Source organism: Elaeis guineensis, chromosome 1 (genome assembly GCF_000442705.2).
Source record: "Elaeis guineensis isolate ETL-2024a chromosome 1, EG11, whole genome shotgun sequence".
NCBI classification, from domain to species: Eukaryota; Viridiplantae; Streptophyta; class Magnoliopsida; order Arecales; family Arecaceae; genus Elaeis; species Elaeis guineensis.
The window spans coordinates 156,414,407-156,439,893 of NC_025993.2; the positions used below are offsets into that span (position 1 = coordinate 156,414,407).

Consider the following 25,487-nt stretch of genomic DNA (forward strand, 5'->3'; position numbering starts at 1 on the left):
ATATCCGTTATATGGCTGCGTGACGCGCATTCATCAACTGTTGGATACATATTACAAACTTCTTTGGTATACATTCAGATGATTTAATACATATTTTTAGTTAAAAAATAAATTTTAAAAATTATATATCAATTTATCTAGAGATATATATTACTGTTGGATATATATCAAAAAAATATTATTATAAAAAAAAATCGTGATGTATACTAAGAACTTAGCAAATATATATTATCGGGTATATATTGAAAATAAATATATTTTAAAAATTAAAAAATATATATATTTAATTTATTTTTTATTTTTATTAATGATTAATAATTTTGTTAATAATTTTTTTAATTTTTTAATTTTTATTTTAAGATGAGTATTAGGGGAAACACCATAAAATGCAATGTCCGCCCGGTATGACTTTTTGTTCTTCTGGTCTCGTCTACGTTGCGTTAAATCCGGGTCCCCCTGTCCACTCGAGCTGCAGCCCCGACACTATCCCATACAGAAATCGGATCATCTTGCAGCCAGTACTGTCAGCTGCTTAAACTCACGTGCCGTACCAAACCTCACAATCATAAGCACCAAACTCCAAACCCCTTCACCCCTTCACATGGTCCTCAACCCATCTTGTCTAAACTGCACCCATCAATAAATACAAACTCCAAGAGTTGCATCTGGTCGCCAAGCTACGCATCTCACGGCTGACCTTCCGGGAAACACTTTTAACTAAAATGACCAGGAGCGCCAACATCCATCCGCAGCGGGTGTTCCATCCTATCAAGAAAACAAGAAAGAACGAAGGCTGAGGCCAGGCACTGAGAAGAGCAATGGCTTACGAGAGCTTGGATCGGATCACGGCCGAGAAGATCTCTGCCGTCGGCATACCATCGGACGACGCGGAGAGACTCCACGGTGAGCTCTCCCGGATACTCCGGGACCACGGGAACTCTGGTCCGGAGACGTGGAGGGAGATCTCGAGGCGCCTCCTGAGCCCTGATCTGCCGTTCCCCTTTCATCAGATGATGTACTACGGATCCTATAAGGGCTACGATTCCCTTACTCCTCCCGCTTGGATTCCGGACGAGTGAGCTCTTTGATCCTTTTGTCTCTTTCTATAGACAAAAAAAAAAAAAAAAAGAGAAACGAAAAATATAAAGAAAAAAGGCATTCTTTTAGATTCTAGGGTTTTGGTTCTGTATTTCTGTTGTTCCATTATTTAATTTTTATTCATATTTTTTAAAGGACATAGAAAGCACGATTGCTTTCCTGACAAGATCAGATTTTGCCTTCGTTTTCTGATCAAATAATTAAGCAATACAAAACTATGCATAAAACTCCGAATAAATCAATGGATATTTCTAGTTTAGTTAAGTTGGATATTTGAGATTCTTGAGGGGGAGTGAGTAACTGAAGAAAAATATGGTGTTGGTGAAGTTCTTTGCTAAGGTGTATTGGAAGAGGGAAAGAATAAAGTAATTCTGGATGTTTCGGAGTTGTATTTCTCTGTTATCCAAGAAGAGACAGGAACTTAGGGTGATAAAAGGTGAAAAGAAGGATCAAACATTCAAGAACAGTACTGAATAAGTGGATATTTTTGGTTTCTTTTTGTACTTGTAGCTCTCAAACCACCATCGATTCATAATATTGTTGGGTATACACGAAATAATAATATGAATTGTTGCTGTTATCCGCTGCTTCTATCAATGTAAAGTTGAATTAATAATGAAAACTTAGAGGAGTGCCTGTTGATATGATTGGAAAAAAAAAAACTAATTGATTTGTTAGTTGATATCAATGTTTGTCATTTCAGCTGAAATGGATTGATTCTGGCTGAAGAAAATTTGGATTTCCATGAATCTCCGTGTCCAAATGGCTCTGACTGAGTGACTGGTACAGAAGTTTATATAGACGAAAATCAGAAAGCCATTAAACAAATTATAAATTGGCTAGAATTGCAGACTTGGTTAGAAGAAGGAAAAGAAAATCTTTATATTATATCTATTAGAGCTACCAAATCCAGTACATTTGTATATTCCTCAAGATCATTAAATGCGAAGTCATATCTTGTCTATCCTTTTGCTGTTTGAACATTCACAAGTCATCAACAAATGAGTGTCAGTGATGCCCTCTTTTACTATCAGTTTTCCAATACTTTAGCATAAGTATGTTCCCTGAACATCTAATAAATTATAGAAGTGGGCAAAAACAGAGAGAATGCAGTTTTGACAAACATTGGTTTGGTACTAGAGAGGCATGGAAAAGAGTTCCTTGGTTCAGGGTACAAAGACCCAATTTCAAGCTTTTCTGACTTCCAGAAATTTTCTGTCTCAAACCCTGAGGTACTGGTCAAAGCATCTTGATATCTTTCCTTTCCTATGATGTGAACCTAAGTTTGTTTTGTGTTGGTGCTTTGCTTTACATTTAATGATTTATTTTTCAGGCTTACTGGAAAATGGTTTTTAAGGAAATGAGCGTATCATTCTCCATGCCTCCATCGTGTATTTTACATGAACATGCTTCTTATCCCGGAGGTCAATGGTTACCAGGGGCTTATCTAAACTGTGCTGCCAATTGCTTGAGTTTGAGTGATAAAAGAGGCCTGGATGACGCAATGATTATATGGAGAGATGAAGGTTATGATGCTTTGCCTCTCCAGCAAATGACACTAAAGGAACTGCACGCAGAAGTCTGGTATGCTTTCATGTCCAAATAACTATTTGCTTAAATATGGAAGTTGTTTGCCTTAAAGTATTAGCTCAACTGTATCTTCTCTTTTATCATATTCTTTTGCACGGTGTTTCTTGTTTCTTGTTTCTTGCAGAAAATATATAGTATGCCTATTTGATTAGAATAGGAAACAGATAGATGCATATTTTATTCAATGGTTAAATGAACTCTAATGAAAATATTCCCTTTTATCCACGTTTGATGTTGCTCCTTGGGGGAGGACTTATTTTGTAGTAAATAACTTCTTCTAGCGACTTTACAGATTAATGTTATGATATGTTAGTGAGTGGAGAACCATTACTTGACTGAATATGGTAAATAAACATATATATTACGAACAAGTGTTTTTAAGTGTATCTCAATATGGCTAGAAGCTTAGTCAGGAAAAGTTAAATGGTTGAACCATGCATAGGGTTCAGATGCATTTACTCTCTTTTATCATTTTCCTTTGCTTTTCTTATTATTATTTTTTTTTTCCCCTGAAAGAAGAGTTAGGGAATCCTAAACCAACCATATTGAAATAAATTTCACAAAGATTACAAAAAGAGGGGGGAAGGGATGTAGTTAGAACTAAATATGGAGAAACAGTTAAGAGGGGGGAATATATATTTAGGAAGGAGTGTAAGTAGTTGAGATATGGGATTATGAAGTAATAAGTAAAATTCTCCAAAAAATCAAAATTTTGAATAAAAAATTGAATGCTAGTTTTTGTCAAATTGTAACATTTCAAATTACCCTTTTGCTTAAAAATTTTAATCTTCTGACCAGGTTGTCACCCTTGCTCTAGAATCTCACTTCCATTATCAGTTGCACCTTTGTTTCAATACCTGTTGTCTTGTCATCCTCTATTCTATTATTATATCCAGATAAGGAAGGAGTGTAAGTAGTTGAGATATGGGATTATGAAGTAATAAGTAAAATTCTCCAAAAAATCGAAATTTTGAATAAAAAATTGAATGCTAGTTTTTGTCAAATTGTAACATTTCAAATTACCCTTTTGCTTAAAAATTTTAATCTTCTGACCAGGTTGTCACCCTTGCTCTAGAATCTCACTTCCATTATCAGTTGCACCATTGTTTCAATACCTGTTGTCTTGTCATCCTCTATTCTATTATTATATCCAGATAATATGTGCTTATGGACATTGTTTTTGTTTGCCACTAAGAAAATGGGACGCATGCTGAAAGGAGGTCAGAGAAAAACATACTGCATGATTAAACTCAATAATGAAGATCCTTCTTATCTTATTAGAATAAACTAGAATTAGGTTGTAATGATTATTAAATGCTTGTATAAGATTCACCTCTCCCTTTTCTTAGGCATGCTTAGGTGCACTGATATCAATCATGTTTAATAGGTGAAAGTAAGTCCATTCAATTCCCTCGGTTGAAAAATCTGTAAAGTATGAATAAATGGAATGCATTACAATCTCTAAGGATGAGAACTGTAGTTTAAATTAATGTCAATCAATTGTAATGTGGTACATGCTGATGTTTCAAGCACTAATTAACAGTATTATTTTACAATCAATTGTTACATGTTTCTATGATTCGAACGCAGGACTATTAGGATATATTTTATCCTCATTTTCAAACCACAGATTGAAGTTTTGTTTGCCATGCTTGTGCTGGTTACACACCAGCTGAATATGGCACCATATTGTGTACTCATGTCAGTCGTGAGTTAAGGGATCATTCACATAACAGGGCACAATAGAACAGTGTAGCCCATTGTACAATGCGCTATCTGGACAGTATTGTATGTGTTGTAAGGTCCAAATTGGTGTGGCTCATACCATAAGATGCAAACTTATGCTATGGCTTCTTGACCATTGCTTCAAGAAACAGCAGAAGTGAATTTATCTTCAAAACTATAGGTGTAACTCCTACCTGGGATCAACAATTGCAAAGAGAAAATCTTATCAGAGTTCATCTTCACTATTGGACCAGACAATTTTAGTTAATATATTCATCAAAGAAAAACACATAATTTATAGCTTCTATAAAAGAAAGCAATTAATTTCCTCAATGTTTTTGAACACTGGATCAATTGAAACAAACAATAACATTGAGATGTGTCTTTATCTGCACTGCAATGAGTACGATGTTGTATTTTATATTATTTCATCTTTTTTTGCATATGGTTCCAAAAAGTATACCAAGGTAGTTCCTCATTGCAATGAGTACCTTTAGTATGCTTTGCTTCATGTCTCTTGAACCAGTTTTTCTATGATGGAAGTCAGATAATGGTTTTCTTTGGTAAGAATGGAGTGATGATGCACCTGAATTGTTAGCTAGTTCTTTTCTGATTTTCTGTCTCAGTTTCAAATCCATTCTTGCTTGCAATTACATTAACATCTAATAGTGCATTGCTATCAACAATATAACAGAAATGTGGTTTAGAGACCGATTTAGTGGGAACTTACTTTGACATCTTTTTTGCAGTATGGTTGCGAATGCAATAGACACATTGGGCTTGACAAAAGGATCTGCTATTGCAATAGATATGCCGATGACTGTGACTGCTGTGATTATCTACCTTGCTATTGTTTTAGCAGGCTACGTGGTTGTCTCGATTGCAGATAGCTTTGCTCCTACTGAAATATCAACGAGACTCAAGATTTCAAATGCAAAGGCAATTTTTACCCAGGTTAGTTGCTTATTTTAGTTTAGATTAGTTTTGTTGCAACTCGTGTTTGAAACTTTGAATGACTCCAAGTTATGCTTTCATGTCAAAGATGTAACTCATGACATCACTGACTGAAATTTGCTTATTTTGGTGCTATTTTTACTCCAAATGAACCTATCATATAAACCACTAATTATCACAAAGGTATATGCTCTTATCAAGATCATAGAGAATCAAACTATGATTGAAGAGTTTTACTATGCAGAAGTGATTTCATGTTCTTTTTCTAATATTCTTGACTAGAAAGGCATGGCTTTGCAGAAGAATTAGGATACTTATCTGCTTTCATGCGATTTAGATCCAGTATTTGCATTTAGCCTCATACATTGCTGGTTGCCGCTGCAGTTCTTCTTGCTTTGGTAACCAGTCCTGCACAACATACAGGATAAGGAGTTTTCAAAAATTGAGGCCTTGAGGGTGGCTATCTAAATCCATGCATCCAATAATTGCCTAGGAAATGTTCTCAAAGAGCAGGCATAAGAGTATAAACACAGCCAGTGCATTCGCTATTTTACCTTAGCATCAGTAATGATTCTATTGCAATCTGTTGCATGCAACTGGCGTTCATGAAGAAAGAGAGACCTTTTTTTCATGGAAGCAGGGGAGCTGTTTCAAATACAAACTAAATGAAGCACCATGAGTTTTGTTTGAAGAATGAGCCTTCAGATTGTCAGTGAGAAGCTTGATTGTTCATGTTATAACAGTTGGAATTTTATATTATTCTAATTTGCAAGCAACATTGTTAGTATACTGCAATTTTTTCTCTTTCTTTTTCTTCAAGGGAATGTAAAGAAGGCCCCAACCAATGGAATTATCTAGGTCCATATACTTGGAGAAATGCATCCCAAATTTTGAAACCTGAACATCCCCATTTGGAGGGATGCATTCACCGGGCTACCACCTCATACACATACTGCTGAAAATAGCTATTGCTTGATTTCAATATGTTTGTTGTCAGAACAATTTTCAAGAGAACAACCTGTGGACCTAGGGGTGCGCATGATTGGCTTGGGTCGGTTTAGGATCAATCTTCAAACCAAACTGACTTGAATCGGTTTTCTAAAACCGAAACTGGACCCAAACCTGAACCTGAACTGACCACATGGAACAACTGGTTTAAAAGGATCCGCAAAATCAGTTCGGTTCGGTTTGATTTTTCGAGTAATGAACTATTGGGCTTTTATCAAATGGGCAGCTTGTGGAATAGGCTAAATGGGCTGCAATCCATTTTAAGTTCTATCCTTGCTAAATAGGATGGGTTAAATGGGCAGCTTATGGATGGGCTAAATGGGTAGGACTACAACTTCCTCTGAGGAAATAGGATAACTTATGGTTTGTCATTTATCTGTATATGTATATAAGTCGATTCGATTTAAATCAGGTTTTTCAAAATTTAAACTGGAATCGAACCGGTTTTTCAGTTTCGAAAAATTTTAAACTGAAACCAAACTGAATCTGAAAAAATCTGACCCAAACTGAACCAAAATTAGCGGTTCGGATCAGTTTTGCAATTTGACCAGTTTAGTTGGACCCCTATGTGGACCTTCTTGTTGTGTGTGGCTTGGGACCTGTGTTAGAGAGGGTGCAAGAGGCAATGTGGTTAGGGTTGTTCCAGTTCAAAATCATACCAACTGTAGACAGGTGTAGCTGGTAATCTCTTACAGTATATCCTAGCCTCCTAATGAAAATGATTGCTAAAAGCTTCGAAACAACTGTACAGCATAAGTCATGTCTTCTCATGAAAATAATTTCTAGAAGCTTTGAAACAACCGTGCAGCATAAGTCATGTCTTCTCATGAAAATAATTTCTGGAAGCTTTGAAACAACTGTACAGCGTAAATCATGTCTTCTCCTTTCTACCATGCTATCTTTAAATTCTGTTCTTGTTAAGATATTGGAACATAAGTGGTACATCCATTTACCCTATGTTTTCAATATAGTGCATATGTATAGCACTTCAAAGTGATTTGCGTGCGAATCTGTTATTTACTGCCTTTTCTTTTCTTTTGCTAGGATTTTATTATTCGTGGCGACAAGAAACTGCCCTTATATAGGTGATGTTAGTGATTTTCATGGCGGAGGTATAGGATTTGCTTGTCCTTGCAAACTGCAGTTTCTCATGTTTTAACTTTGGTTGTTACAGTAGAGTTATTGAAGCTCATGCTCCTTTAGCAATTGTGGTCCCTACAAGAGGCTCCTCCTCCATCAAGGGATTACGTGATGCTGATATATCTTGGCATGATTTCTTGGGAAGAGTGAAACTTACCAAGTATGATATCTTCTGTGTATGTGTTTTTGTTTCTCTTTCCTTTTTAAATACATGAATATAGTGAAGTTCTTCATCCTATCAGTCTTGGAATGCCTTGAAATGTATTTTGCTAGCTTCTCTGAGTGGCGACTGTATGAATATTATGTGTGAATATTTTGGAAAATCTTGAATTTTAAAACAGGAGGTCAAGATGAGATAAGGCCGTTTAAATTCTCATATCATGTGAAGACGCTCTAGATAATCAGAATACTGATTTGTTATTGACTGAGTATGCATATATCATTTGCAATGCATGTGAAGAGTACTTTATGATCTGCAGAAGGAATTTCTCCATGTAAAGAGCTATAAATTATGTGAGATCAGAGGTTGCATGGTAAAAACAAATTCATGAGGGGTCTCTGAGAGCAATGAGAATGAGAATCTATGGTTAACTGATTAGAAAGGAAATCTGAACATAAGGGTATAAGAGGAAGGAAGAAAACTAGTGGAGAATCCATTTGTTTAAAAGCCTCAGTTGTACGAAGAGTCGCTTTATACATGGTGTCTTTTTGTCTTCCACAAACCTATCAATGCTTGTTGAAGCTCCTGTAGTGTTGACAAACAATTCTCCAAGAATTTGAAAGCAATATGTACCAAGGAAGAATCTCTTGTCAATATATTATGAGTCTATGACTGTAAAATTTTGAGTACAGGACCTGTAGTCTACCCGGGGCTTCTTAAGGCCTTAGAACTCCTAGTAAACAAGAAGACTCCAGAAAGCGCATTTTTCAGCCTGAATGATTATCTATATGGCAAATTGGCAAGATCATAACATCCAGCAGTTCAGAATATTCAGTGACACGACTTGAACTTCCTCCATTCTCCAACTTGTGTGATTCATGAGCTGTTGCAAAAATTATTAGCTAAACTATCTAATGGCTCTTTTCCTGCCTCTTGATTGAATTTGGTGATATGATCTGTTTTAAGCTGTTTGCCCTGAGACATTTATGAAAATGTCAACTCTGAATAAGGCTGGGATTTTAATTCAACTTTATAAGTTATAGACAATAGAAGCCCAGGATCATGAGCAGTCAGCATCATATCAACTTGGTTCTTTCTGGGGCATTTCAGTTACGGAGTCTTTCTCCAATGCCATCTTCGTTGGTTTTGACTGGGTAGGAGTCAGATTGCAATCTGATGCAAAATCCTCTAGTGTCTGGATCAAAGAAAGTTGAACCGGTACTGGCTGGTACGGTATGGTATAGTACTGTACCATACCATACCATACTGTACTGACAATAAAAAAAATAAAAAAAATCCACCCATCGACACTCTTAAAAAAAAAAAAAGGGGAAATAGGGCCGAATCGTATTGTACCGGGTGGTGCAGCCTGGTTCGGCCCTGATTCAAAAAATAGGGCCGAGCTAGACTATTTCTGTGCTGGTTCGGCTTGGTAAGGGCCGAACAAGGTGGTTCGGTTTGGTTTGGTAAACCATGGTCTTGATCCTCAGTCAGGCCCGGAACCAGTGTGGATACAACCAATGTTTTGTGTCCAATTGACATTTTAATTCATTGTTTGCTTGCTAGATGTTGGATATTTGACAGAAGCCTACATGATGTTAGATGCTTTCTGACATGGGATACTCCTATATTGAACATTTCTGTAAGCAGCTGAAGTTCAGGATCATTTACTGGCCATTTAGTGACCATCTGGCATGATTGACAAGGAATGGTTTGGCCTGAGCTTTGATGCAAAATGACACGATGTCTTTCAAATCAGTGATGCACATCAACCAATTTGAAACAGTGAGTTGGAGCATATGAAGAGGGAACTATGCAAACTTTGCTAAATCTATCCTCTTGACCTCTTCATGTGGATATTCTTGGGGGTTTTCTTGCCTTGTGTGTTATTTGAAGCTTTTTCATGTCTTCCTTGCAACTGGATAATCTTTTAGCCATTAAGAACAAACAAATAGGGCTTATTGCATCCGTTGGAAGTTACAAAGCAATCAAACAACTTCAACTGTTCTAGGAGGTGGGATTGGATATAATCAAGTAGATACACTAAGCCTTTTTCATTTTCCTACTTTCATTAAAGCCCACAGAAATATTCCCCTCTTTCACATGGAAATGGTTCCTCTGTTAAATGGATCAACCAGTTCTATAATAGAGCTTCAATTTCACTTCAGATTCACATAAAGTATGCATTATATACACAAAAAATGCAGAGCAATAATGTATGGAGATATGAAGATACAATATTACCGATTTGAATCTAATTTTCTGTTCTGTTAAATGTGATTTTAACATTCAAATAACTATTTTTTTCTTGAAAAATCATAAAAGAAAGCTGTTAGTATATATTTGGAAATCATTGGCTATCATCCTTGAACCGATTTTATTCCTTAAAATATTATTAGAGATTGAGATTATCAGATGTTTGCCGTACCATCTGGTACAGGGCGTACCATATTGATATGCCGTACCATACCATGCCAACACTATCATACTGGTCCGTACCATATACGAACATCGTAATAGCATCGTACTGGTATGGAGTCCGGTACCGAGATGGCGGACTTTGGATTATCTATTTATGGATAATTGGCTAATAGTGGGTCTATGTGTGAGTGTATATCGAGCTGTATTTTATGGAATGATTGGATACTAATGTTCAGAAAGTTCTCAATTCGTATTATTATATTGAAATTGCAGAGCGAATGATTATATTGCAGTTGAACAACCTATAGAGGCATTCACGAACATCCTTTTTTCATCTGGAACTACAGGTGACATTCATGGCCCTTAGCAACTGAAAGTTCTGCTTTTGCATCCTGTCAATACATATAGTTTACTCATAAAAGTCATGGTTCTAGTGATGTTATTTTGGCTATGTAATGGTGATATCCTATGACCTTTAAATTTTAAACCATTGATATGTTGCAAAAAAACACTATTATCAAAATAGAAAAGTCACAAGCCTTTTTTAAGTTAGAATATTGTGAAAAATGAATGGTTGATGGCAATAGTTCTTCTTGGCATCTGTTATTTTGGCACAAGTCTTTTTGGTTCTTAAAAGGAAACAGTTTGTAAAGGTTCAATTGTATGAAATGAATTTCTATGTCCAGAAATTCCTTGACATCAACTTGGTTAAAAGCTACAAAGTATTGTCGATCGATACTTATGTTTGATCAAAACTTCTGTAAATATTTTTGTCTATACTGTTTTTGTTTTGTTTGTGGGATTATTAGCTATTAGAACAGCATGTAGTAACATAACAGAAATTTGACAGTTGCATTAACCATTAAATGATGATGTATTGACAGTCTTAAAGCATATCAAGCAGTCATTTAAATACCATATATGTGCATCTGCAGAGATTATGACATTTTAGTTGTAGGTAATTATATCAACTCTTAGGAGTTGCACATCCCTATGTTAACTTAAGGTTCTCATTAAAAGAGACTTTGTAAGTTGACCATGAGCTATCTCGAAACCAATGTTATCACCACAAAGTTGGATATCCCTTTGTCTTGATGGATCCACCAGATTAAGTTTGCCTTTGCTTAGACACTTATGATTTTGTGCATCATTTTCAACCTTTGCAAATGAATTACTCTCTCTGACTGCTGCTGTGTAGGAGAACCAAAAGCAATCTCCTGGACACATGTAACTCCTCTCAAGGCTGCTGCTGATGCATGGTCTCATATGGATATTCGTAAAGGTGATGTTGTTGCATGGCCTACTAATCTTGGTTGGATGATGGGTCCCTGGCTTGTTTATGCTAGTTTATTAAATGGAGCTTCAATGGCTCTGTACAATGGCTCTCCCCTTGGTTCGGGGTTTGCAAAGTTTGTACAGGTACTATTAGCTTTGCTTGTATAAGTTTTTTATTTCATGTGTATCTAAGAAAATCTCACTTTTGATCCCTTCAAGTTTTTTCCCCTAGACAGACAATTCAAGGATATTAGAGGAATGATTTCTTCCAATATATTTGGATTTTAAACAATCAATTTTTATCTTTGAAAAATCATGCTTCTGTGGAGATAATATCACATATAAAATGCTGTTTCCTCCTGAAAACAATGGAACAAGCTGTCTAACAAAATCTAGTAATTATTTGCTAACAGGTGTTCAAATTATGCCAATCTTAATTCATGGCTTTTCTTGAATTAGTTGACTCACTGTAGTTGCAAGAGTACCTTCCTATCTTGTTTTCTTCCGTGACATATAAACCAAATTTTGGGTACTTCTTTCATTATACTTTCTCAAAGAATTTTGAAAGAACAAACTATGAGTTTGTCAAGTATAATTTCATGATTTCCAAAAGTTCTATTACCTCTGTTGTAAGATTCCTTCATGAGGACGTTGGGAGACATATCCAAGCATGAAGCAGTAGCTGTCCTCCTCCCGGTTGATCTTCATCTTTGATCTCCATTTCTTCCTCAATGAGTTAAATAAGGGTTTTCTTCTTTTGTTGTCAATGTCCTAAATAAGGCTCAGAAATGCCAAACAAATAAACAAATGCTTGATATTTCAAATCTGTTACTTCTATGGTGCTTAGGAAAATTAGTCAATCTGACATAAGAGTCTGTCTTCTCCAGTCTATCATCTATATGCAAACATAAATCTGTGTATATAACATTGATTGCATGATTTATTATGGGCCTTCTTGGTTTCAGGTTTTACTGTGATGAGCTTATACAGTCTAAAATAATGGCCTTTTATGAAAACACATGTTCAATTGCTTTCAACAAAACCCGTCTTGGCAAAGCAGTTAGGTCATAAAACATTTAAATGAGTTTCATGAGAAGTATGTTCAGCATTTCTACATAAAATCTTACTTAAAAAGAGGGTTTATGATTACTGCATTAACAGAGTGAAAAACAAATTTACTATATGCAGAGGAAATCAAGGTTCTAAGTACATATAGGAAGGCAGGGGGTCCCACCACCCCAAGTGTCAGGACAGGGCACTGTCTTGAGTGTTGGGATAAGTCAAGAAATGCACTAGGATGGGACAAGACATCCAACATCCCGAGTGTGGGTATGTGGGGGACAAGCATCGCCTTCCATAGAAAAACCAAGACATTCCCATCCCATGATACTTAAAACCTTCAAGGGAATAATTGCATTACTAAAAATAATCCCATTACTAAACAATCACCTTCCAATGACCTTAATTTCCTGTATTATCATTCTTGTCTTCTTCTCTGATTATTTCTGAAATATTTTTGTTGATTAATCAGTTCATTAGGATGTGGATTCTTTATTAATCTTTTTAAGTTTCCACTTGGAAGTTCCCAATACTTGAGGACTGCCAAGTACACACACACACACACACACACACACACACATGCCTAATCTTTGCATGTTGGTAAAGGTTTCTTGGTAAATGGTTCTATTCTCTCAAGTCCTCATGGCTACATGTTTCCATTCTAAATAATTTCATTAATTTTGGATGCAAAACGTTTGTTTGATGTGAAAACATATTTGGTACCGATGACTCTATTTGGGTGTCATTTGTGCATCTTATACTCAGAGACTGTTATAATACTGCAAAACATTATTAATAGACATGTTCTGTGCTTGCTAAATTGTCTGTATTGACTCATGAATGGTTTAAGGAACATATCAATTTTAAGGCTATTGCATTTCTTTCATGATTAAAGTTATTGTGATCTCATTAATACACTAAAATATCCAGGATGCTAAGGTAACTATGCTTGGTGTAGTTCCAAGTATTGTCCGTGCTTGGAAAAATTCAAACTGCACTGCAGGCCTTGATTGGTCTACCATTCGGTAAGATCAACTCCTAGGTTATACTGTTTTACTTGTTTATGGCCTTTCCATTATAAAGTAATAGAATGGTGATATATCCAATGTCTATCTGATTCCTAAATGAAGAAATGTTCTACATCACTATGCAGAATGAGTTTGACCACATTTTTATTTTCACTCGAATTATGATAACATGTAGATGCTTTAGCTCCACTGGGGAGGCATCTAGTGTAGATGAGTATCTATGGCTGATGGGAAGGGCTCACTACAAACCTGTCATTGAGTACTGTGGTGGTACAGAGATTGGAGGTGGATTTATCTGTGGATCATTGTTGCAGTCCCAAGCATTGGCTGCATTCAGTACACCGGCTATGGGATGCACCTTATTTATCCTTGATGGTGATGGAAATCCACTAGTAAGTATAATTTTAAATTTCTATTCATGATATGAAACTTTTCTTAATTTTGTACAAGTTCATCTTGAATTCTCAATAGCTGTGGCATCTGGAATAGCTTGGAAATAGGAGAATGCAACTGTTATACACAGATATGCTCTTAAGGACATAAATGCCTCCCTGCACCTGACAGTGGATCACAAGCCTCTTATGGCTTCTATTCTTGTTCAATGAAGGGATGATATCCTACATCATGAGCTGCCCTTGTAATTGGTATGGACCTCCATTGCCTAAAGTACAGGATAAATATAGCCAATCTCATCAACCTGGATTGATAATTATAACTGAGCAGGGAGGGATTCATCCATCATCCTTGCCTTGGTGCAACCAATAACCTGCCTTTCTGCCAATCAATCAGCTGGCTGGTTCCCTCATATCTAATTTTTCACCAAGCAGATTATCTGCAACTGATCATCCTGTTGCCAAAGAGGGGTCACAAATCTCTAAATTGAGTCAATAGATGCCCTACAAAGTTTCAAGAAAATGCTGATGGCAATGATTAATGGCTATCTGCTGTAAAGGTATTAGCTGGGTTAGTCTTGGTTTTAATAACTCTGATTTTGCTTTCAATAACAGCCACAAAGTAAAGCCGGCACTGGAGAGCTAGCCCTTGATCCCACCATGTTTGGAGCATCCACAACGTTATTAAATGCTGATCACTATGATGTCTACTTCAAAGGCATGCCACTTTACAATGGCAAGGTAAGTGTTCCTTTCATGCTCTGTAATTTGTATTAATGTAACAAATTGATATGTTCTAATCTAATCTAGTTTGCAATGCAGCACCTTCGGAGGCATGGAGATGAATTTGAGCGTACTCCTGAAGGATACTATAGGGCACATGGTCGTGCAGATGACACAATGAATCTTGGTGGCATTAAGGTGAAAAATTGCAGCAAGGGATTTTAAATCTAGAGTCATGACTTTAGCATTCTAATCAAATTATCATAATTGGTTCATGCTCAGGTAAGTTCCATCGAGATTGAGCGTGTCTGCAATAGAGTTAATGATGCTATCCTTGAGACAGCTGCATTTGGGGTGCCACCTTCTGGAGGTGGACCCGAGCAGTTAATGGTAGCTGTTGTCTTCAAAGATCAAGATTTTGTAGAAGAAACTTTAGACCAGTTAAAATTAGCATTCAATTCTGCACTGCAGAAGAAACTGAACCCTTTATTTAAGGTATTTTGTTTTGTTTTCTCTATGTTGTTTCCTTTTCCCCATTTTGGAAGCATTTTTGCATAGATCTAACGAAATATACTCTCTTATCATTCCCCCTCTATGCAGGTTTCATCTGTTGTGGCTGTCCCATCTCTCCCTCGAACTGCTTCAAATAAAATCATGAGAAGAGTTTTGCGAAAGCAATTCTCCCAATCTAAAGAACGTGCCAAGATCTAAATCATCAAGGCAATGTCCATCAAGGATTAAGAGCATCTAATGTCTTCACGAAACTGTTCACCTTCTTGTTAAAAATTTGCCAATCTTGTATCTCCATAATGTTTGCTGTTTTCTGTTTGTTGCCATGCATCCCCTATCATAAACATTTGTAACACTTTCTTCAGAGGAATTATAGTTAGACCACTCCAATATATCTTTTAAATAAATTTGAAACCTTCAATGCCGAATTATTTTAAGTATATCATAGTAACAGGGTCAGTTCAACCAGAATTTGACGTGCCATATCAAATAGATTACAATTATCGAACTGTTCTTTGTAGCAATATCGGGTATAACTTATAGAACTGTGCACCGTTAAGCATGTCCTCATTTATTCATAACTAAGGGAAAAGACAATTGTGGATTAATATCACTTAGCATATGTTTGAGTAAACCAAGTAGAAATTGTAACCTCATTATATGGACGAGAATGGGCTTTTATCTGACCTGCTTCCAAGCGTATTGTATCGCCTACTTTAGGCCTAATCCAGCACTTAGATACTTAATCTTGCTTTCCTTTTTTATTTAATGAGATTGATAGTCTTGAAATTCTACATATTTATCATCTTTAGTATGTGCTAATTAAAAACTAGTGTTAATTATAGAGGGTATTTTAAATATTTTTCTATTTAACCCGAACATTATGAAAAGGGTTTTTTTCTGTTTAATTGTTGTTTATAGTTGGCTGATTTTAGTTCAAACTCCAGCCTTAAGAGTACATTTAAGGTATATTTGGATAATTGTGCTGAAAATTTTTTAGGATTTGTGGTTTGAATCAAACTATAGAATTTGAGCCGATCCACTCCAAAGATAATTATATATGGTTTTTTATGGATATTTTATAGTGTTTTTAATAGAATACAAGGTCTGTATGAATATCCTTCATGTATTTCACTATGTATGGTAGGATAAACCTTGGGATCATAAAGTTTATCATGTATAACGGACTCGTTTGGTTCGCGGGAAGAACTTTTCTTCCCAGAAAGTTACTTCCTGAGAAGTAATTTCTCAAGAAGTTACTTTTTAAGAATAGCATTTTGATACGTTTGGTTGACCATGAGAAGATGACTTATTATAAAGTAGCTTATATTTGGATGAGCACCTATTTTTTTAGGAAAACTGTGTAAAATACCTATTATACCATTAGTAGATATAAAATCATATATTTTTACTCATAAACTTTATATAAATATAAATATTATATTTATATAAATATAAATATAACATTAATATATTATAATATAATATTAGACCATAATAATTTATTGTGTTAATATAATACTAATATATTAATATTATATTAATATAATATAAATATTTTAATATAATAAATTTATTAATATAGATATAAATATAATATAATATTAATATAAATATTATATTAATATTAATAAAAATATTATAATAATATAAATATTAAAATAATATTAAAATATAATAAATTTTAATATTATATTTTTATAAATATTAAGATAATATTAATATAATATTATATTACTATTTAGTATTTCATTTTAACCATCCATTGATATTTTATTAAATTTTACTTATAGATCTTAAAAAGATATTTTGAGAAAGAAAAAAATATTATCATTTTTCATATCAGGAGAAGTGTCAAAACCCACATCTCCTATGAATTTTCATTTTCCATGAAATATAGGAAATAATTTTATATGAGAAGTATTTTTTTCACTCTCTTTTTTTTTTAAACTCCAACCGAACAAGAATTTTTTTTTTTACTTTTTAAAAAATATTTTTTTTTCTCTTGATTTTTCATCAACCAAATGAATCCAACATATCAGCTGGAATGGAAAAACTAACCTGCATCCATCGGTAGTTAAGGATCCGCATTGTCATGTAATGCACTTTTTGTAAAGCCTTTTCCGCTTCCGCGGGTAATTAAGGATCCGGTAGAAGTCACTTTGTGGACAGCGTAGGTCGCGGATGTCGCAGTGGAACGAGCGCCCAACATTTCTGAAAATCTAAACAACCATTAATGAGAAAAGGATGTGAAATGGAAACAAAAGAAAGAGAGAAAAAAAAAGAAAAAGAAAACTTTGCTGCCTTCCTGGTGCCATCACATCAGCATCTCCTCGTCTGCACCTCAATGATGAAAGCTGAAGCAGAGACAACGAGTGCAACGGTAGGCCTACCTGGTGGTCGTTTCTGGTGCAGGCCCTCTAGCATTTCATGGTCCCCCACGCCAGTTTCGTTCTGGATGCTCCTACGCTGTAATTTATTTGGAGGACTCGTGTGGTTAGGAGGAGAAAAAATAGGGCTAGAGAGAGAGAGAGAGAAAGAGAGAGAGAGATATTTTATATTTGATTAGAATTTTCAAAAAAAATAGAAAAATAAATTTTTTATGAAAATAAGATTATTATATTTTATAAGAAAAAAAATCATGTGGAATTTTGAAAATTCATTGAAAATTAGAATTTTTAAAAAATATTTTTTAATTTTTAGATAGATTAAGATAAGATTTTTTTTTTATTTAAACTATAATTGATATTTTACATTATTTTTAGAAAAAAATATGTGTTCAATCAAATATAAATTATTTTGAAATAGTTATTTTCATGAGCAATCATATGTGTAAAAATTATTTTTTAAATATTATATATTCAGATATTAATATTTTTAAAAAATATTTTAGTGAGAAAATTGAACAATCCTAGGTGTTTAAAGGTCTATCATTGCTTTCTAGCGCAATGAATGCTACTTCGCCTGCCCATGTAGATGAAAACATACAAAACTTAACTGTATATGTAAACAACAAATCTCGAACTCTCGCTTAATTAGAACTTGGAGCAGACATGTCTTTGTTAATATTAAAAATGATTGCAGTCGTGACAACTATTTGTTGCTGGCATGTGCTGCACGAGATACAGTTGAAATTAATACATTAGTTGTAGCATGGCCCACAGTCGAACAGATTGACATTTCCAATCGTATTGCGTGGCATCACTATTGGGACAGTTGTACGAAAGTCCATGAACTAAAGGGAGCAGAGGGTATATCTTGGTTATAAATTGGCTACTTTCGTCCGCCTTGTTGCCAAAATCCATTATAACTTGTATCATGTATATACTTTTCTGCCTTCTGGTGTAGCTGTTGGTAAGAAGGCGTGGAAGTAGATCCAAAGGTCCGTGTGGATCTTAGATGTCCACGTTTGATTTAAACTTTGGATTCAGACCACATGCACTCTTTGTACCATAAAATTTTATACATCGAAAGCCACCACATCATTCATCTTAAAAAATATATAAATTATTTGCTGTGCATTGTACGGTACGATACACAATATGTATTATCCATCACACGATGGATAGTCACGTAGAGCCAGACGCTATGCAATGCATGTCGTGTGTGATCACATCAATCATCCATCATGCAATGAATGGTGCGACGATATGCACTGTATTGTATGGTACATCATGGGCACCGTAAAAAAATTTTATTCTCTTAAAATATGAACGTATCCAAATATTTTTTCAGCATGACATACACTACATTGAAAGGTTGCTGGCCTCCGAGCTATGGTGCAAAAGTCGCACTGCAGTGGATCCCATTTGCTAAATTTCTAAATTGACCATACGTGGGAAAGAAAATTTTGAAAAATAAGATGCAATCATATATATAGAGGGCCTACATCTTGATGTGGCACTCTAAAGAGAGCATGCAAGGACGCTTTCATCCATGTGTCACCTAATAGATGCAATCTGTTTAGCTAATTTTACCGAAGATGTGATCACTAAGGCCAGCCATGCAGGTTGTTTTCTTAGGACAGAAAAGCGTGAGGAAGCTGGCAATGTCACCCTCTAGAGAAGGGAATAGAAAACTTCTACTCAAGCAATATTTCTTACCAGATGTTGTTGTGATATTTTTGGCCTCCAATGAAAGAATGTTCAATTGATCCCCACTTCATCAACCACGCAATAAAGCTTCCACCCACCATCGCTTTCGCAGGCTCTACGGTCTACTTCTCGTGGTCCTCGAAATAAGTACGGTAGAGGATTCGATTTTAGATTTTTTTTTTAAAAAAAAAGAGGAATTCAGTTTAGACTTTTAACGTTGTCAAAAAGTAGGTTTAATTGTTTACTTCAAAAATAACTATGACTTCTTTTAAGAGAAGAAAAATAACAATGACTCGTTGGGACATTTCGCATCTTGAAGACTCAAGGGCACCGGTGGAAGCCAAAACTAGTATAAAAATAAGACAACCCCAAGCAAGTTTAGGCTCTCCCTTCCTCTCCCTTCTAACTGATAACCAATCTCTCCTCCGTCTAGGTTCGCCTCTCTCTCTCTCCCCCCCTCTCCCTCCCTCAACACACACACGCACATCTTTGTGATAAGCTTTATCACTCATATATACCTCTTTCACACTGTTGGTTGAGCTCATATTTATTGAATCATATGTTTTACTGCAGGTTGGGACGATGGTGATGATGGGGCACCAACTGGAGAGGCTGGTGGGCAGCCTCAAGTCAAAATTGAAGTCACTGAAGGCCAAGAAGCCTTATGACAAGATGGACAAAACGGAGAGCATGAGGGTGGAGATCCGAAGCAGGAGGGCTCAGAAGCTCATAGCCAAGAACCTCAAGGTTGCCGATTCCCTGGGCCACAAGGGTTATCCCTTTTGATCTACATGTGCAGCTATGTACCTGTTTTGATTTACACACAGAACTGTGCACCATGGTCCCTTTATCTTTCGGCACACCATGATTAGTTTCATGGAGATCATGAACAAGAGGGACCAATATATAAGAATATATATGGTGCTTTCTATGTTAAAAAAAAAAAAAGGTTGTAGTTCCATATTATATCTGTGCTTTATTAAGATTTAGCACGTGGTGCTAAGAAACTTTGTTCTGTTTAATTCGTAAACAGATAGTATGAGTAGGAGTTCTGCTATTGGAGGTCTTTCAGGAATCATCATGATAATTTGATTAGATCAATAAAAATTATATGGTAACTCGGCTAAAATTAGCCGGTTTATATTCACTTTCATTTAGAAGCTTTTTCTTCAAAATTTTCTTTTTTTCTTTTTTCTTCTGAATTATGTTTAATAAATATCACTCAACTGCATCGGGGCTCATACGTTGATATATTTTTTTATATTTGATCACCGGAAAGAGCAGTTCTCTATACCTTTCTAAGCTCTAGTGCCTCTTTTTCTAGCTTATTTTACTAGCTAGCTGATAAGTTGCAAAAATTAAGTCTCCTATCTTAAATGGCGACTGTGATTTTGTTGGTTCACCCTTTATCCTCCACCAATAAGAAGAGATGTGAAGGAGGGAAACTGTAGCCAGATATCCACTCCTATGCTTTTGGGGACTCATGTATGGGAAGGTAGAGCTTGAAAATTTAGGCCTACTTTTAATGTTAGGCTTCCTTTGTCTGCGGTCTGAAATCTATGGTGGTCTAAATATCTAATGGCTTCCTAGGAGCTACCACTGTGTCCTTCAATTCAAAATGAAAGTCCACAAGGGAAGTAGTCATGGTTCTGGCATCCGCAGCTGGTCTTGTTTGCATTTCTAGGTTAGAATTTATTAAGGTTTCTGACTTTTGTCTGATGAAGAATTGGTCGAAAACTATAAAAACAAAGAAAGTTGTCCAGACACAAACTGGTTATGCTTTTCTTAATCGATTGTGATAAATCTATCCTTAAATTATTTAATTGTACTGAAGTATTTGTTTTAAAACTAACCCTCTCTTGCTCTCATACTTAAAATTTGGATGCTCTACTTGTCTAATTGAATCACTCGTTGGAGAGGAGAAAAAGGAACCCCTAATACCAATTACCAGTTGAAAGAGTTATAGAACGGTATACTATTCGGAGTTGATCGAATATATCGGCCTAAGAACCAGAATAAATACCAAAAAGAACAGAGAAGAGAGATATCAAAAGAAAAAATTAGAAGGGAGAAAAAAAATATTTTGTTAAAATTATTGTAAACCAAGATTCACACTCGGCTCCCTAAGAAGCAGGAAGCCACAAGCTCTCTCTTTCTCACGCTTCACATTTTGCGAGAAAAGAGTCCGTCGTACTTGCTTCGTTCCCATCCAAAATTTAAAGACCAAGAGTGGCAAAGTCAAACTAAAATGCTCAGCCATCCAGGTAAACAACCAACACTTGTAGCTCTGGTAAGCCTAAGGCTCAACGTAACTAATCCACGCCACCATAATCTTTGAATGAATATATATATATATATATATATATATATATATTATTATAAATAAGGGTCTAATCCATTTGTTTGTTTTGATCCATGAACTTTACGATTTTATTTTTTAAAAAATATCTTACATGAAAAAAAATTTTTCTCCTTATAAATGCATGAGACTATTGATGCCCTCCACATTATTAGAAATATAATAGAGCCTTCCAGTTAAGGGAGATGACGATGTGTACAGTTTGAGGAGTCCCACGTCAGTCGAGATGGATCTCAGTCTCAGAAAATCGAGACGGACCTCGATCCCTATCTGGGGCGTCATTATTGCGGATAAGGATTCGATCCGTCACGTGAGGTATTGTCCGCTCTGATCCATGGGGCTCACGATTTTGTCTTTTAAAAGATACCTCACATGGAAAAGATTTTCTCTCCTTATGAACATGAATTTTTCTTGACTCATAATCATATGGAACTATTGATGTCCTCCATATTATTAGAACCACACACACATATATATATAGTCCCAAGGAATCGAGGCAGATCTCGATCCCTATCTGACGTGTCATTGTTGTGGACAAAGACCATCACCCATTCTGACCTATGGATCTTACGATTTTGTCCTTTAGAAGACGCCTCACATGAAAAAATTTTTTTCTCTTTATAAACATAAATTTTTTTTGACTCACAATCATATGAAATTATTGATATCCTCCACGTTATTAAAATCATAATATATATATATATATATATATATATATATATATATATATATATATATATATATATATATATATTTCATAAGAAGCTTGCAAAGACTTCAACAATATCGGCCACACTCTTGAAACCTTTTTTTTTTCCGGCAAAAGAAGAATAACTCTCTGGCAGTTTTAAATGACAGAGGTGAAGTACCACTGTACAAGAAAAAAAAGTACCACTGTACAAGAAAAGTTTATGCACAATTATGAAAGACATGGACAGGCTCGAGAAAAAGAAAGCATGCATGGCGAAGCACGGATACCACCAATCGTTGATTAAGTTATCCTTTGACACTATGGACACATATACGTGTCTCATTCTTCGACTCAGGTACATTTCCAATGTTTTTTTTGTTGGGTCAGACGATGTATTCCACGCAATATCTTCAAATTTGAGAAAAGTTCACTTGACCTTTCAAACCCATGGCTCCTGTGAGAGGAAGGCATCAGAAGAACCAAAAGATACAGAGGAACTTCTTATTTGCTCAAAAAGATAGGAATTATTACTGCCAAAAAGGAAAAAAGGATAGAAATTATTTAAATGCAAATTCCAAGGCTACAAGTAACGCAGGGAAATCTATCAAGACATCATATCGAGTCCAAGAATGTAGCAGAAATGCCTGAGACTATGAAGAAATTAAATAAAACATAGGAGAACCAATCTAAAAAATCAAATAGTCTATAAAATATGCACACAAGTTATGCGTGATATAAATGTAGAACACTCAAAGCATAAGGAGAAATTGCTGCATCCATTTCATCTCATCCTTTACAGATGTATTGTATATGGCACCCTTAATCAAGTTAACATCATATAATTAGTTAACAAATAAAAATTTGACAAGCAAAGATCACACCACCAATTCTTTTTGGTAAATAAAGAAAATAGTTTGCTTTTAAAATATTTTTTAAATAAACATTTACCCAAGACAGCTAACAACTACAATGGTAACAAATGAAAGTTGAAATAACTACGTCAACTCTTCTTACATGGTATTAACGATAGCCACTTGCAAAATCTGAAGTATTAAACATTTCTATATCGGAGCTTGCAAGTTTTGTTGTGCCTGAGCATATGACCAATGAATACCGAAAATATGTCCACATGAGTGAGAGATTATGTAATGGTAACCATCTTTTGTGGTCGCACTGCTCACATGTTTTTATGCAATGAAAGCATATACAAATAACGGGTGGATATATTTTCTAAAGATCAATGGCTACATACTCATATGCCTATCTGTTTTTTGATGGGGAATGCAAATAGAAACACACATATCAAACGCATTGAAGATCTTTGTTTATTATAAACCAATACGGATTTTAACAATATATGAGTTGTGGTCGAGAAGTGCATGGATGTACGAGGTTCTGAGTCCCGGCTTTTCTTTGATTTGGGTCAGGCTGTTAGCCAAACCTACGAGAATTTTGGATTGGTTAAGCCCAAAGCTGGCCCCTTTCCAGGCCTAATCCGTATCTGAAGGGAAGTTCACTACAATTATACACATAACGAAAGGCACAAATCCAGATTCAAAAATGAACAAGATACGTAGGATAGTAGCATCGTATTGTTCGGTGGAAAATGCTCTATCGTGTTGGTCAATCACACCAAAAATTCCTTGGATCCACATGATGCTGGCATGGCAATTTATTATACAATAAAGGAGTAAGAACGGAGGAGAGGGGATCAGACTAGGTGGAGGGGAGGAAAATACAGGGAAAGAAGGAAGAGGAAGAGAAGAGAGAGGAAGGAAGGAGGAGAGGAGGAAAACGGGTTAGCATTCTCTTGGAAAACTTGTATTCGGGTTACATAACTTGCTATAAATCATCTAGAGGCACTAATGTAATCTCACAAGATACTCTTGATTTAAACTTCCAGTTTGTCAACACCCTTAGAAGAAAGATGCTTACGAGATTTCTTCTATTTACTAATAACTATGCCAATTCTTCTCTATAAATAAACTATTTTATTTCCTTCTCTCTAGTGGTGCATTTTTGGCATTGCAGAGAACCATGCATGCATGCTTGGATCGATAGCCATCATGTACGCATGTTAGAAACTAAGGTCTCTTTCTCCCATCTCCGAAACAAAGCACTCTTGCTTATCCCGGACATGTGGGATAGTTGCTATACTTGCATGCCTGTAGAGAGATTGTGCAAGAGCCCTTTATTTCTAAGATATAGCATGGCAGCGATTCGACTTCACTAGATCTCGGATATAGTGATATTTGATGTCGATGTGCTTATTTTTTCTATGAAAAATTGGGTTCTTTGCTAGAGCAATTGCCGACTTATTATCACACTTGATAATCGTTGGATGCCCCTATCTGTGATGTAACTCGATAAGCATCTGGCACGACTAAACAGTTTGAGTAGCACAATATGCCGTTGCTATGTACTCTATCTCTGCAGTTGATAAAGCAACCATCTGTTGCTTTTCTGAGGACCAAGAGAAAATATATGATCCAAGATAAAATGCATAACCGGAAGTACTCTTTCTTTCTCCAGTATCACCTCCCCAATCACTATCAGTATATCTTACTAGCTGAAAGCTATTCGATGAAGTGTAGAATATACCATTTTCAATGATACCTTTGATGTACCTTAAAATCCTCTTTGTTGCCTGCAAGTGTAATTATCTTGGGGACTCCATGAATCTACTAACAATCCCAACACTATATATAATATCTGATCTAATAGAAGTCAAATAACGTAGACTATCCACCAACCTTTTGTAATATGTGGGATCTACTTTTGCACTATTTCCTTCCTTTGTCAACTTCAACCTTGCTTCCATTGGAGTGAGAATCAGATTGCAATTAATCATCATGAATTTCTTAAGAACATCCATAGCATGCTTCTTCTGGGAAACAAAAATATCCTTCTCTGATTGGATTACTTCAAGGCTGAGAAAATAAGACATGAGACCCAAATTCATCATCTCGAAATCGTGAATCCTGGCCTCCCTGAAGTTGTTAATCATCTTTTGACTATCCCTAGTGAAGATGAGATCGTCAACATACAAGCACACCATAAGCATCTCACCATTTGGATTTGCCTTAACATATAAAGTATGTTCATAAGGACATCGAATAAAGCCGTGATTTATGAAATATATGTCAATCTTGGTGTATCATGCTCTCTGTGCTTGCTTAAGTCCATAGAGAGCTTTCTTCAATTTGTAGACCATGTGTTCTTGACTTTGTTTGACATATCCTTCTGATTGGTCCTACATA

General features: G+C 35.6%; 2 protein-coding genes across 2 annotated transcripts; both read left to right on the forward strand.

Moving 5' to 3' along the window:
- The first annotated feature begins 777 nt into the window (after nucleotides 1–777).
- On the forward strand, nucleotides 778–15,511 carry LOC105039209 (probable acyl-activating enzyme 17, peroxisomal). Its single transcript, XM_010915285.4, has 14 exons — nucleotides 778–1,075; nucleotides 2,201–2,330; nucleotides 2,432–2,682; nucleotides 5,163–5,367; nucleotides 7,420–7,460; nucleotides 7,550–7,675; nucleotides 10,370–10,443; nucleotides 11,295–11,515; nucleotides 13,361–13,455; nucleotides 13,634–13,850; nucleotides 14,466–14,591; nucleotides 14,673–14,771; nucleotides 14,856–15,068; nucleotides 15,174–15,511. Exons 1-14 carry the CDS (start codon nucleotides 819–821, stop codon nucleotides 15,282–15,284), a joined length of 2,166 nt encoding a protein of 721 aa, XP_010913587.1. The 5' UTR covers nucleotides 778–818; the 3' UTR covers nucleotides 15,285–15,511.
- A 3,963-nt stretch (nucleotides 15,512–19,474) lies between these two features.
- On the forward strand, nucleotides 19,475–20,330 carry LOC105039210 (uncharacterized). Its single transcript, XM_010915287.3, has 2 exons — nucleotides 19,475–19,610; nucleotides 19,751–20,330. The coding sequence occupies exon 2, from the start codon at nucleotides 19,760–19,762 to the stop codon at nucleotides 19,961–19,963; it is 204 nt and encodes a 67-aa protein (XP_010913589.1). The 5' UTR covers nucleotides 19,475–19,610; nucleotides 19,751–19,759; the 3' UTR covers nucleotides 19,964–20,330.
- Nucleotides 20,331–25,487: the final 5,157 nt, after the last annotated feature.